Source organism: Acinonyx jubatus, chromosome A3 (assembly GCF_027475565.1).
Source record: "Acinonyx jubatus isolate Ajub_Pintada_27869175 chromosome A3, VMU_Ajub_asm_v1.0, whole genome shotgun sequence".
Classification (NCBI taxonomy): Eukaryota; Metazoa; Chordata; class Mammalia; order Carnivora; family Felidae; genus Acinonyx; species Acinonyx jubatus.
Genome location: NC_069388.1, coordinates 137290669 through 137307585, shown reverse-complemented (window position 1 = coordinate 137307585; position 16917 = coordinate 137290669). Strand labels below are relative to the sequence as shown.

General features: G+C 57.7%; 1 protein-coding gene across 1 annotated transcript in view; it reads left to right on the top strand.

Moving 5' to 3' along the window:
* SNTG2 (syntrophin gamma 2) overlaps window positions 1-16917 on the top strand; it is a 170091-nt gene that overhangs the window by 68897 nt on the left and 84277 nt on the right. The window contains exons 5-7 of the mRNA XM_027077761.2: window positions 819-862; window positions 967-1008; window positions 10856-10943. Of these exons, the coding sequence (XP_026933562.1) occupies window positions 819-862; window positions 967-1008; window positions 10856-10943 (174 nt within the window). The remainder of the gene's footprint in view (window positions 1-818; window positions 863-966; window positions 1009-10855; window positions 10944-16917) is intronic.

Genomic DNA, 16917 nt, shown 5'->3' with positions numbered 1-16917 from the left:
TATTTAACCAAAGACTTAAAAATTAAAACCAGTCCGCATGAAGGCAGGAAACCGCAGCAGCTTCTATTTGGGGCAGGTGCGTCAGTCTTCCTGGAAGCCGTCTCTGCGTCTGGGGACCGGAGTGGTAATGCGGACGGCACCGCGAGCCTCCGGTCTCCGCACGGTCTCTTTAATTAAAACCGTCCGTGTAAATTTGTCCCCAAGAAAGAGTGGAAATGCTAAAGAGTTTCTGGGTTTCCTGCTTCATGGCCTGTGCCGACTTGACGAAAACCGGGAAGCCGACTTTCCATGAACGTAATGAACTTCTTTCCGTATTAAAGGGCTCTTGTGTGTCTGGGGAGGAACTCCCTTAACGTGCTCAGCTTGATGGGCGGGACCTGCCTACCCCCTTGTGCTGGCACTTCCCACACCTGCACGGGCCCTCGCACGCACACCCACACACACCTGCACACCTGCACAGGCACCCACGCTCACACACATACTGCACACCACAGGCCCGCGCACACCCACGCACACTCACACTTGCACACCCCTGCGTGTCGCACACACACCACACACGTATGTGCCCCCTGCACACATTCCCACGTGTGTGTTCACCCCACACGTGTGCACACACATCCCACACACGTGCTCACTCACAGCCCACACGTGTGCACACATGTACCTGTGTTCACCCACATGTGTGGGCACACACGCACACACATGGGCACACACATAAGCCATTGCAGTTGCTGTGGACACTGAGCTTAAACGGGGCCCTAAAAAGAGTGATGACCTCAATTTTTCTTAATACTGTTGCCACTTTTGCAACCCTGCAGCCGACCAGACAGGGATGTTGTTCGTCGGAGACGCTGTCCTACAGGTCAGTATTTTAAACTTGAGCCTCCGCCCTGTTGTTTATTTTAAAGTGACAGTAATCAGTGATCATCCTCACAATTTTCAGCTCTCAATTTGTTGTCTACTCAGGTTAACGGCATTAACGTAGAACACGCGACCCATGAGGAAGTGGTGAGTGTGCCTCGTTTCTTATTTGTATTCTTCTATTGTAACGATTTTTTTCTCTAAGTTGTATTTCACTGAGTGCGTTCCTAGACACAGAGCTCCGGAATTGGAAGGAAAGCTTAGAAAACTTAGTGAGGGTGCTCCCAGAGGACCTGCGTGAAAGGCCCAGCGTGGCAGCGAGGCGCGTCCCGTACGCTGTGTGACGGGTCCTCACGGGCTGAGCAGGGTGGAAGGAACTGCTCCTATTCCAACTGGGGGACTGAGTTCGGGGAGTGTGGACCCAGCCCCCGGGGCAGTGAGGACCTCTGGCTTGCTGGAGCACGCTGGTGTGTAACGTGGGCAGACCGGGCAGGATGTCCCATGACGCACGCACCTGGTGACTGTCTGGGACAAAGGCTTGTCAACACGCACGTGCCCCAGCCTTCCTTCTGTGGGAGAGGACTTTGTCCAGGTCAGGTCAGGTGCAGGATGCCAGCAGGGGTGAAATGAACATCCACGTGAAGTTGGGCACGGAGAAGCCCTATGTGCTCACGTGCCCTATGTGCGGCCAGGACGGCACCAAGGTGGGGAGGTGTTTAAGCTGGCTCTTGAAACCGAGAAGGTGGGGGATGGGTGGGTGGTGCAGTCAAGTGCAGAGCAGGGGTGGTCACTGGGGGGCGAGGCGGGAGGGAACGCCTCCCCCAGAGGTGTCGGCGCCCCCCACAGGGACTTTACCCTGCACGTTACAGGGAACCAAGCATACTGTATTACTGTCCCTGGGAAGGGTCGGCGTGCGTCCATCCGTCAGTGTTTATCTTTCCAAGAAGCTACCTCCTGGCTCACGTAGGGCAGAAAGTCTGCTGATGCGTTCCCCCTGAACTTCAACGACACTGGCACAGAGTCCCCAGTAATCTCAGCCCGTGAAGAGTTGTTCGCCGTCCCCCCTCCTCGCTCGGGGCCCTGGACCTGTGCCAGGTGTGGGGAAGGCACTCACACTGGGGATAAACGTGTTTCTTGGTCTCAAGGGACGTTCTCTGCAAAGCTTTGTTTTGTTAGGGTGAAGAAGCCCATGACTCGGGGGGGCCTTGTGCAGCACAGTGACCCCTCCTCGGCCCAGCATTCATCCAAGAAACCAATTCTTGAGTAAACGAGGTGCACGCCTTGTAAACAGAGATATTCTAATATTTGGCACAAATGTACTTTTAAAATCTCACTATCAGATTATACGTCTACCTCCTTTTTTATTTCAGGGAGAGTATGTCAGGGAGAGGGGCTGAGGGAGAGGGCAGGAGAATCCCACGCAGGCTCCACACGGTCAGCACAGAGCCCCACGTGGGACTTGAACCCACCAACCCTGAGATCATGACCTGAGCAAAAATCAGGAGTCAGACGCTCAACTGCCTGAGCACTCCCAGGACCCCCACGTCTACCTTCTTAGGTGACACAAAACACATGATTGCAACACTGCTAATGAGACAGATTCCATTGTTCAGGTTCATAAAGTCCATAAAAATATTAAATTTGTGAAGACCTCAGAAATCATAGTCTCACACGCTTGCCTTTAAGAGTGAATTCTAGCTTCAGTTAATTCTAAAAGGACAAATGTCGGGTTTGCTCAACACAAAGGATCCACAAAATGATTCGTAATCACCCGCATTCTGCCCAAGCTTTGGAAGAGTTCTGATACGTGATGGGGACAGAAGTCTGTTTATTTCCACGTAATGCATCTGTGGGAATAAACCTGCAACTTTCCCTCTTTTTAATACACTGTGTATTTTTTCCACGTCGACGTCTGTCATCAGAACTGCCGTGGCAGGGAGTAAGTGTCCTTGGGCACGTGTGTGCGTTGGGCGCGTTCTGAGACCCGTCACCCGAGAAAACGGAAAGTCAGAGCCTGACACCTGCCTTCGGAGCTAGGAGGTGCCTGGAGAGGAGGCGACTGCTCACGCAGCGGGTCCCCGGCCACGCGGGTCAGTGAGGAGCGGGAGCCGTGGTGGGTGTGCAGGCAGAGCTCACGGCAGTCAAGGGCTGGAGCAGGGTCTGTGCTGTCTGGACCGCGTGATGGGTTTCATTTTTCCGCAACGGGGCCAGAAACCGTAGAAGACCTCTCCGATTTGTGATAGGATGTTACTTGTGGTCTCACGTAGCAGACTGAGTTCTCAGGTGCTGCAAACACACGGACGAAAATTGCCGTAATCAGTAAAAATTCGCTAACTTATTTCCAGAGCCTCCTATTTAAGTTGAAATTAGTCCTTTTTGTGCATATTTCAGCCATCGGTAGGACTTTTGTTCTCACGGAGGCCTCGCGACAGTTTCTAAGTTCAGGTGGGTTTGAACGTAACCCACAGAAATAAAGTCAACTACATGTTGAGGACAAAACAAAGAAAACGGGGTGGCGGGTCCCTTGTCCCGGCTGTGCCACCACAGTCTGCCCCAGGGGTGAGCCAGGACAGAAGGGTTTCCCTGAGAGCGGACGCTCGCTTCCCCCAGGTCACCCATGACAAATATGCATGGGACGTCTCTTACGCCTGATACTATGGCATCGGATCATGCGGAACAAGGCCTCCACCTTCAAGGTTGAGTGTGGTCTGACGGGGGAGCGAAAGCTGCACCCCTGCTGGCGGCGAGCCACCCGATCCTGCGTCGCTCTCAGCTCCTGGGAGAGACACTGAGCCCTTGAGATGCCTGTCACCCCGTCCCAGGGGCGTCGCCCTCTGCCTCCTCATGCGACCCCCCACATATTCTCTTCAGGGGTTGGGGGTTACAGTGTGCTCTGTCCTGCTCCCATGAGGACCTGCCCTGAAGCTCTGTTGCCGTGAACTGACAGAAGATTCCAGCAGCCTTCCCGTCTTGTGGGAAGGAGCGTTAGAGCTGGATGGAGAGACAGGCTAAAATGCATGGACGACAGACAGACAGACGGATGGATGGGTGCATGGATGGGTGGATGGATGGACGGACGTGATTAGATTAGATAGATGATAGGTTGTAGATAAATAACAGGTGATAGATAGATAGATAGATAGATAGATGGTAGGTGATTGGTGGAAGATTCCATGATAGAAGCAGATAGGTAGGTGAGAGAGATGGGTGATGGGTAGGTTGACAGACAGGTAGAGATAACTTAATGACAATCCTCTCTCACTCCTGAGTTGGAAAGTTGCGGGGGGAGGTGGTTCTCAACCCCACGGCACACTGGAATCAGCCAGCACCACACAGAGATTTCACTAGATGCCTTAGGGTCAGCATGATTCCTCCCGAACGTCCAGACCTCTTAATCAGTAGAGTTCAGAATCAAGGAGTGGGAAATAAAACTTGTGATGGCGTCGTGGTTGTGGTTTACGAGCGAGGTGTCACATGGCTGTGGAAGGAGCCGTGGTAGTCGAGAGTCCTGTTCACGGGCTCACCTCTTCCACCAAGACCCGGTCCAGCCCGGTCCCCAGGGGTAGTGGGGCAGGTGACGGGCAAGCCTTGGTGGACAGTTACTGTGTGTTGTGGCTCGTTGGCCCGAGGTCGATCACCGAGACCCTGCCAGAGCCCGGGGACCAGCCTGCTCTCCCCAGGAGCCTTTTCAAGACGAGAGCGTGTGTATTAGCAGATACGGTTTTCCTGACGTGGCTTTAGTCCCACAGCCGAGGGTGTGCGTGTGATTGTCCTGTGGGCCTCCCCCAGGAGCCGCCTACAGGGCCTGTCTGCACGGACCCCCCGGCCCCTTCAGGTCTTGGGCCGTGCTGTCTGGGTTGCTGAGCCCTTACGTGGCAGCCGTGTGACTGCAGTGCTGAGCCTTGTCACGATCGGCCGTCTGGAAAGCGCAGATGGGGCTGATGTCCCATCAGGATCCACAGAGACCTCTGGGGGTTTGGTTGGCTTCCTCGCCGTAGGGGTGCAACCTGCAGCAGTTTGTCCTTCGGCTGGAGTGTCTGACCTGCCCCAGGCCACCAGCAAAGCCCACGGGGGTCCCAGGCTTGCACGTGTTTGTGGGGTCGTTTCTCTCTCCCTCACATCACCAGGTCCTCCAGGGTGCTGCCTCGTTTCCCCCAAGTTGGATAAGCATGGTGTCCCCACGTAGCAAACCATGATGCCCCCTGAGAGGCCCCGGGTCCTGTGGAGCAGAGACTGACAGGTCGCTGGCATGGCCCCAGTGCCGCCCTCCGAAAGCAGGCTGTTTCTGCCAACAGACGAGGGAAGGTCGCTGTGCCGGCGGAGGGCGTCACTTGCCACGGAGCAGAGCGCACCTGGACGGCAGTGGGGATTGCAACTGGGGTTCCGTGTGTTTGCCAGCGTGGCCGGTTTTCTGGGGTGTGAAAGTGGTGGAGGGAATCCCCACGTGTCCTGTCGGAGGCTGGCGTCTTCCAGAGTGACAGAGGATGACAGATACTTTCTGCTGTCATCTCAGAACATGATCTATCATGTTCTAACTCAGAAGGAAGGAAAGGTTTTTCTCAAACCTCCCTGATCTTACACACAAACCAATCAGGCCCGCAATCGATTACCTCAAGCCACACTTTGTTCTTCCAAATTATGTACCACCGACTATTATTTCAAGGATTGTTTTAATGATGGGTGATGTTTTGGGGTTCTAGTAGAGAAACAGAGCCATCGAGGGAGATACTGGATTTCTGTGTGTGTGTGTGTGTGTGTGTGTGTGTGTGTGTGTGTGTGTGTGGGAGAGAGAGAGAGAGAGGGAGAGACAGACCGACACACAGACAGAGACGGGGAGAGACAGAGGAGGGAACTCTGGAGGTCAGAGCTTGAGGCTTGAAGCTCTCAGGCAGAATTTGTGGCTTCCGCTAATAGAAATGTTTTCTTCCTCAGAGAATCCTCAAATTTTATCTTAGAGCCTTCAACTAATTAGATGAGGCCCACCTGCAGTATGGAGGGTGACCAGCTCTACTCAAAGTCCCTGACTGCAGACATCAGTCACATCCACGAAATACCTTTACAGCAACACCTAGGTAGCTGGGTACCGTAGCCTACACAAGTGGACACATAAAGCTATTAACAAACTGTGACATATTGCTATACAATAATCGTTAAAATATATATATAAAGGAGGGGTGCCTGGGTGGCTCACTCGGTTGAGTGTCCGACTTCAACTCAGGTCACGATCTCACACTCCATGAGTTCGAGCCCCGCGTGGGGCTCTGTGCTGACAGCTCGGAGCCTGGAGCCTGCTTCGGATTCTGTGTCTCGCGCTCTCTTTGCCCCTCCCCCACCCGTGCTCTGTCTCTCAAAAATAAACATTAAAAAATTTTTAATAAAAAATGGATTATCTTTGTTTGAATGATACATTAGCAGAGTCTGTTACTTTGAGTTGTAAGGAAAATATTAGGAATATAAATATGGAATACACATGAATAGTTATCTCATGGCTCAGAGTGACAGTTACACATGCGGAGGGAGGGCCCAGGGGCAGCCCCTTAAGTCTCCCACATTCGGAATTCAGGAAAGAAATCCCGGCGGGGGCGTGGGGGGGATGGCGTGGGATCCTGGAGGCGAGTGGACGGTGTGACGTCATCGCCTGGGCCGGGCATCTGAGACGTCCCTGGAGGCACAGAGGAGGACGGCCGTAGAGCTTGGCGGGCAGAGGCCGCCTCAGGGGAGTCAGCGAGGGTAGCCTGCCTGGGGGCCGACAGTGTTTGCCAGCGTTTTCTGCCAAGGGCAGTGGGAGGAGGTGCTAAGGGGGGGAGGGGGGAGGTGCCGTGGGCTGTTCCTGCTCCAGGGCCGCTCACCAGGTGCAGGTGCAGCCTCCCGGGGTGGGGGAATCCCTGGGCTGATGCACGCCCAGAGCGGGGGGTGGTGACCTGCAGCTGACTGACCTCAGGGAGAGGAGGTGACCTCGGGGTTCAGCCGAGAGGAGACGAGGAGGAAGGTCCCCTCAGCGGGGATGAGGACGCAGCCTCACTCGCTCAGAGCCCCCCTAGAATGAGGCCACGAGGATGGCACGAGGCTGATCGGCCACTTGTGTCCCTCCGGCCACGCGGTGCCGCCTGCGCCACGGGACCGATGGTCAGCGGTGGCCGTGATGCCAGAGGGTGAGAGGTCAAGGGGTGCAGTGACGGGTCCGGGAATCGGAGCTGCGCGAAGAGGGTGTGAGGCGTCACATGGGGGCCACCCAGAGCGGCAGGTACCGTGGAGGACACATGGGGTGCAGACACCCCGGGAGCTCGGCAAGGTCAGGCATAGGACCCTGTGAGTGCGGCCGGCCGGGCGACCCGACCTCAGGGAGCAGAGGAGGCCCGGGGAAGGCCAGGCTGGGCTGGAGCCTGTGAGCATGCGCGCGCCCCAGCCCCGCGCGCACACAGGGACTGGTTTTCTCTGCGCCATGGGCCTCGTGCATGGAGGCGAGTGTGCGAGACGTGGCGGATAATTCGCGCTGGTGTCTCAGCTCACCTGCCCTGTGCCACTTTCCAGCCTCTGGTGTGGACGGAGGGAGGGTTTGTGCCCACGTTCCCATGCGGTGCCTCTGGCCCCTGGGTGCCCTTAGCAGCTGGGCCCGTGGAGGTGATGGGGGTTCAGTCAGGTCATGGGCGGGTCCCGGGGTGGGATCAGTGTCCCTGCCAGGAGAGACGCTCGAGCTCACGCCGCCCACCGTTCACACCGTCCGTGGCTGGGGAGGAGCCTCACGGGTGTCCAGCCCCGCTGGCCCCTGACCTTAGGCTCTGGCCTCTGACCCCGGCAGATAAACTTCTGTTGTGGAAGCTCCCCACCAACGCGCTAAGACCCCGGGGGTTTGAATGGCTCGAGTGGCTTTTGTTAAACGCTCGGGAAAATTTGGGGTGCCTGGGGGGACCAGTCGGTTGAGCATCCGAATCTTAACTTAGGCTCAGGTCATGATCTCATGGTTTGTGGGTCGGAACCGCGAGTCAGGCTCTGTACGACACCACGGAGCCTGGAGCCTGTTTGGGATATTCTTTCTCTCTCTCTCTGCCCTTCTGCTGCTCACATGTTCTTGCCCTCAAAAAATAAAAACTTAAAATATTAAAAAATAAAAAAGCTTGGGAAAATTCACGCGGAAGTTGAATCCTTCCTTGAAAGGAAAGGTCCCTGACGTGGCTGCAGGAAGCTGAGGGCACAGGCAGGAATCAGAAGCTGGAGTCTGCAGCCCCCAGCTGCCCTGTGGGGGTGGGACCGATGTGCCCCAGGGTCAGTGACGCAGGAGGAGAGGAGACTCTGATTAGATGCACAAGGCAGTTGTGTGTCGCTCTGGGTGGCAAGGAGCCGTCCGACCTCGAGGCTGCAGTCAGGTATCTGCCCCTGCACCTGTCCGTCTTCCAGTGATGTCTTGAGGGGAGAGATGGTCTTGGAGCCCTTTGGTGAGTGTGGAGGCATTAAATGACGAGTGTCCCAGACAGTTTTTTTATTGTTGGACGAGCGCAAGCAGGGGAGGGGCAGAGAGGGGGGAACAGAGAACTTGAAGCAGGCTTGGGGCTGACAGGCTGACAGCAGTGAGCCGGATGTCGGGCTCGAACTCACGAACCGCGAGATCACGATCTGAACCGAAGTTAACCGACTGAGCCCCCCAGACGCCCCTGTTCGCAGACATTTCTGAACACGCACACAAACCTTGCACCAAATTGGGGAAAACGCACAATGAAGCGGAGCCTTCGTGGCCCCCACGTGGGCGTCCAGAGCATCGCGGTGGGCAGGGGGGGGGGAGGGGGCCCCGTGTGCCACTAAAAGTGCCGAATTCCTTCAGGCCGCTTGCCGCATGCCTCACTGTCCCGCAGACAAAATCAACTTGTCCCAAGTGGTATCTCTTGAGGGGCCTCGTGAACCACACACAAGGGCAGACTCACGAAAAGGTTCAGCGGGTTCTTTGGGGTTAATCAGCCTCCACTAAACAGGTAGGAGACGTTAACGCTTCGACGCGTGTCATGTCCAGAAAGCCTCGTGCGTGGTATTCGATCTGTGACTGCTGCAGGTGTTTACGTAGGTGGGGTGTGTGTGTCTCCTTCAAGAAGAGTCTGGAGAGGCTGCTGAAGGTGGCCACCTGCATGCACAGATCTGGGGCTGTTCCGTCCAGGGGACGCTCACTCTTTGAAGTTTAAAGCCACACTAGCTCAGGACGTCTCGGGGGCCTCGGTGCTCTTCCTCGGATGTGGTGGAGTGTCTGAGACCCCACCTGCATCCGGGGAGGAGCCGCTGCTTAGGGTCGGGTGGCCGGTGGTGGTCTCTCGGGTCAGACGGAGAGAACGTAGTGGTGAGGTTCCCACAGACGCATCAGGGCCTGCTGAGGCCTGTCCGCGAGCTGAGGCCGGTGCTAGGTGCTCCCAGGCCCCCCTCCTGGTCTGGGGGCTCTGACCCCTACCATGAGCTCCCAAGCGGCTTGGTCCTACGCTGTGTTTGGAGGCGGGTTTGGACCTTGTCTCTGGCAGTGGACATGTCCCGTGTGCACCTGTCCGGAGAGCAGGTCCGACGAGGCGGCTATGGAAGGGATGGCTAGGTGTCTACCCGCCTTGACCAAGTGTGAGCAGAGGCAAAGCCACAGGACCACGTGGTTTAATCCTTAGAGGGTCGGTGTGGCCCGCGTGAGGCGGGAGGCCATCAATGCATGGCCATGGGGAATGAGGGAGGACATGGAAGGTGTGGGAGGGACGCCGCGGAGGTGAGTCTGCAGCCCTGGAGTATTTAGGGGGAATTCAGGGCCTGGGTGTGAGGTCAAGGTCGAGGTGACGCAGGCCACCGGCAGGCGTGGTCCCAGGTCCACTGGGGTGGAGGTGCTGGTGCCCGGTGGTCGTTGTCACGGCGGACAAGGGCTTTTGTGTGGCTCACAGGGCCGTGCAGGGGACAACAGCAGGTGTCTGAGAGATCTGGACTTGGGAGTGACAGAGCCGAGTGCGAGCCCGTAGGGTGCCCACGCCGGCCGAACGGCTGACCACCGGCCCTGATTGGGCCTGACCTGGAGTGCCCCAGCCGTGTGCCCGCACGATCCCAGGCTCCGGAGCAGCCACGTCACGTCTGCCTCAACACCAGTGAGCGCGCTGAGCACGGGAAGCTGACCGGACGTGGGTGGAAGCAGAGCCCCGTGGTGGGGATGTGTTGGCACAGGGAGAGGTGCCCACTCCTCCCTCCAGAATTGTGCTTCAGACCTGGAGTGGGGCTGGTGGTCAGCCGTGTCTCAGCTGCGTGGCGGTGTGCGTTTTGCCGGCGTCTGATGCTTGGGTCTTTGTGCCAATACATTGAGTCCTCACCTGACTCGACCTTCGGGGAGACGGCCTGTGTGGTGGGCGGGGAGCCCGGTCTGGTTGAATGCAGGCTTGCCCCTGCTGGCGTGCACGAGTGTCCGTGTAGACAGCTTGCTCCTGCTGGCGTGCACGAGTGTCCGTGTAGACAGCTTGCCCCTGCTGGTGTGCACGAGTGTCCGTGTAGACAGCTCGCCCCTGCTGGTGTGCACGAGCGTCCGTGTAGACGGCTCGCCCCTGATGGTGTGCACGAGTGTCCGTGTAGACAGCTTGCCCCTGCTGGTGTGCACGAGTGTCCGTGTAGACAGCTTGCCCCTGCTGGTGTGCACGAGCGTCCGTGTAGATGGAATACAGGAAGCGTGCACGAGCGTCTGTGTAGACGGCTCGCCCCTGACGGTGTGCATGAGTGTCCGTGTAGACGGAATGCAGGAAGCATGCATGAGCATCTGTGTAGACGGCTCGCCCCTGATGGTGTGCACAAGCACCCATGTAGACAGCTCGTCCCTGCTGGTGTGCACAGCCTCCATGTAGACCCAAGCTCAGACCTCCAGGGGCCCACAGGCCCTCAGTGTCTCAGGAAATCACCAGCGTGGAATTCTCGGGAAGCAGGCCAGGTGCATAGGACTCTTGTTTTAATTCTGTGTTTGATCCTCTCCTGGTGGTAAAGTAGTTATTTTTTGTCGTGTTGACAGGTGCATCTTTTGAGAAACGCTGGTGACGAGGTGGCCATCACTGTTGACTATCTCAGGGAGGCGCCGGCATTTCTGAAGCTCCCATTAGGTAAGGGCGGCAGACCGTCGGGGCACTGTCCTCCCGCGCCTCGCCGTGTCTGCACAGGACACGGCACTGACAGGCACACGCCAGGTCCCCAGCGCGGGTTCGGGGGCAGCAGGGGCACCGATAGACACCCTGCGTTTCCACATCCGCAGCCTCTTAGCAGAGGCGTCCGACTACTGCGTGCAGATCAGTTGACTTCTGCGGGTGGACTCGCTGATCACACTTCCTGCGTGTGCACCAGCACGTGTACGGGAACTAAGGTTGTACCTGAAGTACCTGTGTAGACTTGGGAGATCCCCCGCGAGAGAGAAGACAGTAGTAAGTGCATACTGTGAAGTGCCTGCCCCGTGTTCGTCTCCCGTATACGGCTGTGACCCAGTTTGGAAGCGATGGGTCGCCCGTCCATACAGACGTTTTCGTCAGAGTTGTCACCATGCCCCTTACGGACTCTGCCGCCACCACATTTTTACAACAGGTCCAGAGTGGTTCAGTGGGGGTGGGGGTGCGGTCCTCTCAGCCAGAGGGGGCGTTAGGTACCATCGTGCCCGCAGGGGCTGCGACTCTGCTGGTGGCCCCTCGAGGTCCAGCTCTGGCAGGGCGGGCGTCCCGAGGATGGGGGTGGGTCCCATGGGTCCCACCCTCCGTGTCGTCCTGTGGAGGACCAGCGCCCACCCTGGGCTGGCCACGTTCTCCGCGTTTTCTCTCCCTCTTCTCCCCCCGGCCGCAGAAGCCTGTGGTTGGGGGGCCGGCGCAGTCCTCTGGGCGCGTCCGTGGTGGAAACCCGTCTTGCAGGAGGGCCCACGTTTGACAGAAAGTCATTGAACTCAGTCGACTTCTTACTTTCTCTCCCTGAGAACCTGAGCAAATCAGTTTCAGAAACCATTTTCCCGTCAGACCGCACCGGGGTAACCAGGCCACTATTCGCCTTTCTCGGGAAAACTGATACTCCTCCGTCAGTAAGATCCCTCGGGGTCTACGTTCTTAGGAGCCCAGCTCCTCGCAGTTCGCAGAGGGCTCCAGGGTCGAGAGGAGAGGCCGTGGGGCTGTGGACGCAAGGGAGCACGCCCCGAGCAGCAGGAAGTGGGAATGGTGACCATCAGACCAGTCTTTGGAAAAGTAAGCCCCACGCACAGCACTGCGTCGTGTCCCGTGGGGTCTGGTCAGACGTGCACGTGCACCTGTGAGGGGAGCGGCTCGGGGCAGCCCGTGTGCAGGTCCCAGGAGCCAGCGGGGTGCTACTCCCGGGACAGACTGTCCGTTGCGGGGAAGGAGGGGGACGCCGGTCCCAGGGGGCGCTGTCCGTGGGGGAGGCAGGCGCCTCTGGCCCGAAGAGGGAACGCCACTACCTCCTGCCCGCGGCCAGCTGCTCTGGGTCTTTGGGCTCAGGGGGTGCATCCGTGGGCACCTCCAGCAGTTTGGAGGAGAAGACAGGCTGTGGGGGGGAGGGGGGGGGGGCTGGTCCACTCGGCCACAGTAACAAAGCGCAGTGGCGGCCGGGACAGCAGACGCTTCTGGAGGCGGGACGTCTTGGGAGGACCTGGTTCATAGACGCCTCTCCTCTCTGTGTCCTCGCGTGTGGCGGGAGCCAGGGAAACCCTGGGGCCTTTTGGAAGGTCACCCATCACCCGCCTCAGGTGCCCCAACAACTTCCTGTCAGGGGCTCGGTTGAATTCCAAATTCAGCAGAGGAATTTGGAGGACACACACGTTCAGTTCATAACAGACATGAGGTTCGGGTGAGATAGGGGATTTAGGGTGGCAGGTGGAAATGGAGAGGCTGGGGTGGCCTGTGGACTTCATGTCCCCCCACAGCAGGGGGGCTGGAGAAGGGTCCGTCGTGTTTCTTCTGAACCGCACACAGAGTGAGCGGCTCTTGTGCAGAGCTTAGTCGCTTCTGGCCACTCTGGGCTTCCGTTTCAGACTGTGAGCACATGGTACCAGGGTTTCACGGGGGTTCTTTCCAGCAGAACGTAAAGGCTAGCAAGTGTTGGACGTGCACTTGGGCGTCACGTATGTGGCATCGTGTTCGTGGAAGGTGGTCGATTGACAGCGCTGTGCCACCAGGCGGGCCGTGTGTCCACCCTGTCGGTCGGCCTGCGTATCTGTCCTGTAGGCGTCTCCCCGTGCGGATAGAGAGCTGATCCTGTAACGTTGCAGCAGGAGGAACGGGGTGGCGGGCAGGATCTGGCGTGTAGACACCGAGGACGTTCGTGTTAGGGCTCCGTCTGTCTCTTTCCAGGTGAGGTGACCTCCCGGCAGAGGGGGCGGCCGGGGTCTCCAGACCGCTTTCGATAACGCTACGGAAGCAGCAGAATCCAGGCAACCCCGGCAGCATCTTGAAGCCAGGGTGGGGGGCGGGAGTGCCCAGGGGAGTCAACAGGGAGCCTGTCCCCAGAGCCACCACAGGCCTGGGGTGGCCACGTCCCCCTGGCCGAGGCACCGACGGGGAGCTCTGACCATCAGCCGGGGCGCTGGAGACGTTTTGTTGAGAGATGCGACAGAGCTGCGCGTAGCCAGCAGCCTCGTCACTTGCCCGGCTTTGCTGCCGATGTCCTGGCACAGCCTGGCTGAGTCCCGCTGGCCCTCGTGGTGGGCTCAGCACGCACGTCAGCACCCTCGTAAGGGTGCTCACGGCCCAGTGTGGGGGGCCAGCCAGCCGTGGCCTGGCAACAAGCCCCATGCGATCTGCCTGCCAGCCTTCCCACGTGGCAAGGATGTTGAATCCTCTCTTGAGTCAATAAACGTCTATTCTTTATTTGGTTTCGTATAATCTTCAGAAGTTAAAACCTTACTATTCCAAAACACCATAATCCCTCCATAAATTCAGGCAGGTTCCTCTGGTGAGGCCGCAGCAGGACGGCAACTCGCTCTTGCCTGCGCCACCCTCACCCCTGCACCGGGTCATCGGTGGAAGCCCACCGTGCACTACAGCAGCGACTGGCGGTGCAAGGACACCAGGCCCGTGAGGACAGCGCCCGCTTTTGACACCTGACTGGCACGCTGGAGAGAAGATGAACGGCCGGTGACAGGAGTCAGCAGTCTCTCTCTCTTTTTTTTTTTTTTTGCATAAATTCAGACTCTTAGTGTTTTTTTAAGATACAAGTCACAGAACACAACTTCCACTGTTTATTTTTTTATTTTTTTAACGTTTTATTTTCAAGAGAACGCAAGCAGGAGAGGGGCAGAGAGAGAGGGACGGAGGATCTGGAGAGGGTTCTGTGCTGTAGCCCTGAGCCCGATGTGGGGCTTGAACTCAGGAACCAAGAGATCATGACCTGAGCTGAAGTCAGATGCTCAATGGACTGAGCCCCCCACGTGCCCCCAAGATCCACCATTTGAAGTGCTCGTTCACTTGAGTGGTTTGTAGTGTTTTCCGCGTGCCGCACAGCCCTCTGTGTCCAGTCCCAGAGCCCTCCCATCACCCCAGAGAGGCCACAGCCCCTGGCCGGCCCCACGGGCCCCCCTCCTGTGTCTGGGCTCTCCTGCTTCACACTCCCTGTGAAGGTGAATCCGCACACGGTGTGGCCTCTGCGTCTGCGTCCCTCACTTGAGCTCCTGTTTTCCAGGCTGGCAGAGGCTGTAGCAGGTGTCAGCCCCCCTGTTCTGTTCTGTTCTGTGAGGTCCCACATTGTGATCCCTGCTTCATCGGCGGACGGGTGGGGGGGAGTGGCGGGCGGTTTGTTTCCCACCTTGGAGCCACTGTGAGTAATACGGACATGAGCCTTCATACATGGGTTTTGTGTGGACATGTGTTCCTTCTCTGGGGTGTTAGCTGTATGGGATTGCTGTGTCCTTCGGTCTCTCCATGCGTGACCCCGGGGGACCTTCTCGGCAGCCACCCCCTCATTAAACCTCACCCACCCTGCATGAGGGAGGCCAGTGTAATTTCCTAGGTGAGAGCTTGTTTTGTAGGCTAGAAGTTTCTGTAAATATTTCTTGTAAGCTTTTTGTTGTATATTTTCTTTTTAAAATCTTCTTTACATTTATTTTTGAGAGAGACAGAGCACGAGCGGGGGGAGGGGCAGAGAGGGAGGGAGACACAGAATCCCAAGCAGGCTCCAGGCTCCAGGCCCCGAGCTGTCGGCACAGAGCCTGACGCGGGGCTTGAGCCCACGAATGGTGAGATCGTGACCTGAGCCGAGGTCAGATGCCCCACCGACTGAGCCCCCAGGTGCTCCTGTTGTATATTTTCTAATGTTGAATTGTGACACCAAGTTTATTTTTATCATTAGCAATTATTGACAACAACTGATCGTCCTGTAAATAATGGGCTTTACTGGTGGTAACCAAAACTGTATCACGACAGTTCAGATTTCCCTTCTGGGATGCTGTAGACGAAAACATACCCGTGTATCCGAAGTCAGTAGGATGACTGGCAGGGTGACCTACTCACGTTCCCGTTCGCTCCGCGTCCTTTATTTCTCCCTCTGGGACCGGCAGTCGCGTGTCCTCTGGCGGCAGCGCTGTCCTGGGGCGCAGGGAGCTTGGAGGTGCAGGGAGCAAGGGCAGCGTTGTGTCACCGTGGCCTAGCGGAGCGCCCAGGCGGAGACGGCCCCAGGGCAGCGGGTTCGCGGGGGCTGGTCCAGGGAAGGAGGGGTGCGCTGGAGCACCGTCTTCGGGGCCCAGAACAGCGCGCATTTCCCGAGTCCTTGGGGCTGCGCACGGCGTGCGCGGGAACGTGGTGTTCAGTGGGGAATCCAGGTCCTCGTCGATTCTGTAGAGATGGGGGAAGGGTGCGGGGGGTGGGGGCGTGGTGGCTGGTGGCCCAGGAGTCCCGCAGCGGCAGGCAGGGGTGGCGATAGTCGGCTGCAGAGCCCCGCGAGCCCATCCGCAGTGAGAGGGCTGGTGACTTCGGAATGACTGCGTACGTGACGTCACCTGACCTTCAGTTTAATCTTAGGAAGTCGACCGAGCACCAGGCGTCTTCAGTGTTTGGGGGTTCCGGCTCCTTTCCTGCAGCGCGTGGGGGAGGGGGCACGCCACATCACGTGGTGATGGCTGGCGGCCGGTGTCTGTGACAGATCGGCCGCGCCGTCCTCAGCACCCAGACGATCACACGCCAGGACCCTGGATCCACTCAGGGGTCTGTAGGGGGCTCCTCAGGGTAAAGCCTAGATGCCTGGTTCTCGTGGCCGGTGGACTTACGTGGGCAGGTGTCCTTCTCCGTGTGGCTCCACCACAAAAATTAACAGACTGAGCCTGTGAGTCACACGGGAGCTGCTCATGCTCGTATTGTGGCCAAAAATATTTGGGATCCGGTTGTCGGCGAATCTAGCTTTCTCTGCGAAGCTATTCTCAGACATCGGAAACAGCAGGAAAGCTTTCTCCTTCCCCTTGAAAATTCACCGTCGGCGTGAATTTTGTGGAGCTGATCACAAGCTCTGGTTGTGTGGCCCCGGAGGCCTGGAGGTGGGGCGTGTTCCCCTTTACCGGAACCAGGTGCTCCGGGTGTGAGCCCTCGGTCCCGAGAAGACTGCGGTCAGTGGGTGACGGACAGAATCCCTCCAGTTTCTTCCTCTGCGAAATGACGCTTGTAGTAAACACGCCCAGCAGAGGCACGTGTTTTGAAGCAGCGAGTGAAACCACATTTACGAGGCATTTGGTTCAGTTCCCAAGAAATCATAAGGATGTTGATGACGGGGCGACCAACACAGGCTCATCTCTGTCCCTGCGTGGCCACCTCACGCGACTGACCCGCAGGGCGGGGGCCCTGATGCCGGTGGCTGGCAGGTTTGGGCCCTGCGTGGCGAGGAGGCTAGGGGACAGCGATTTATTGTCGGGAGCCTCAGATGTCTCTCTTTTCCTGGGAAGTCAGAAATCTGTTTTGTTTTTTTTAATTTTTCTTTAATGTTTATTTATTTTTGAGAGAGAGAGAGAGCGTGACCAGGGGAGGGGCAGAGAGAGGGAGACACAGAATCCGAAGCAGGCTCCAGGCTCCGAGCCGTCAGCACAGAGCCCGACGCGGGGTCCGAACTCAC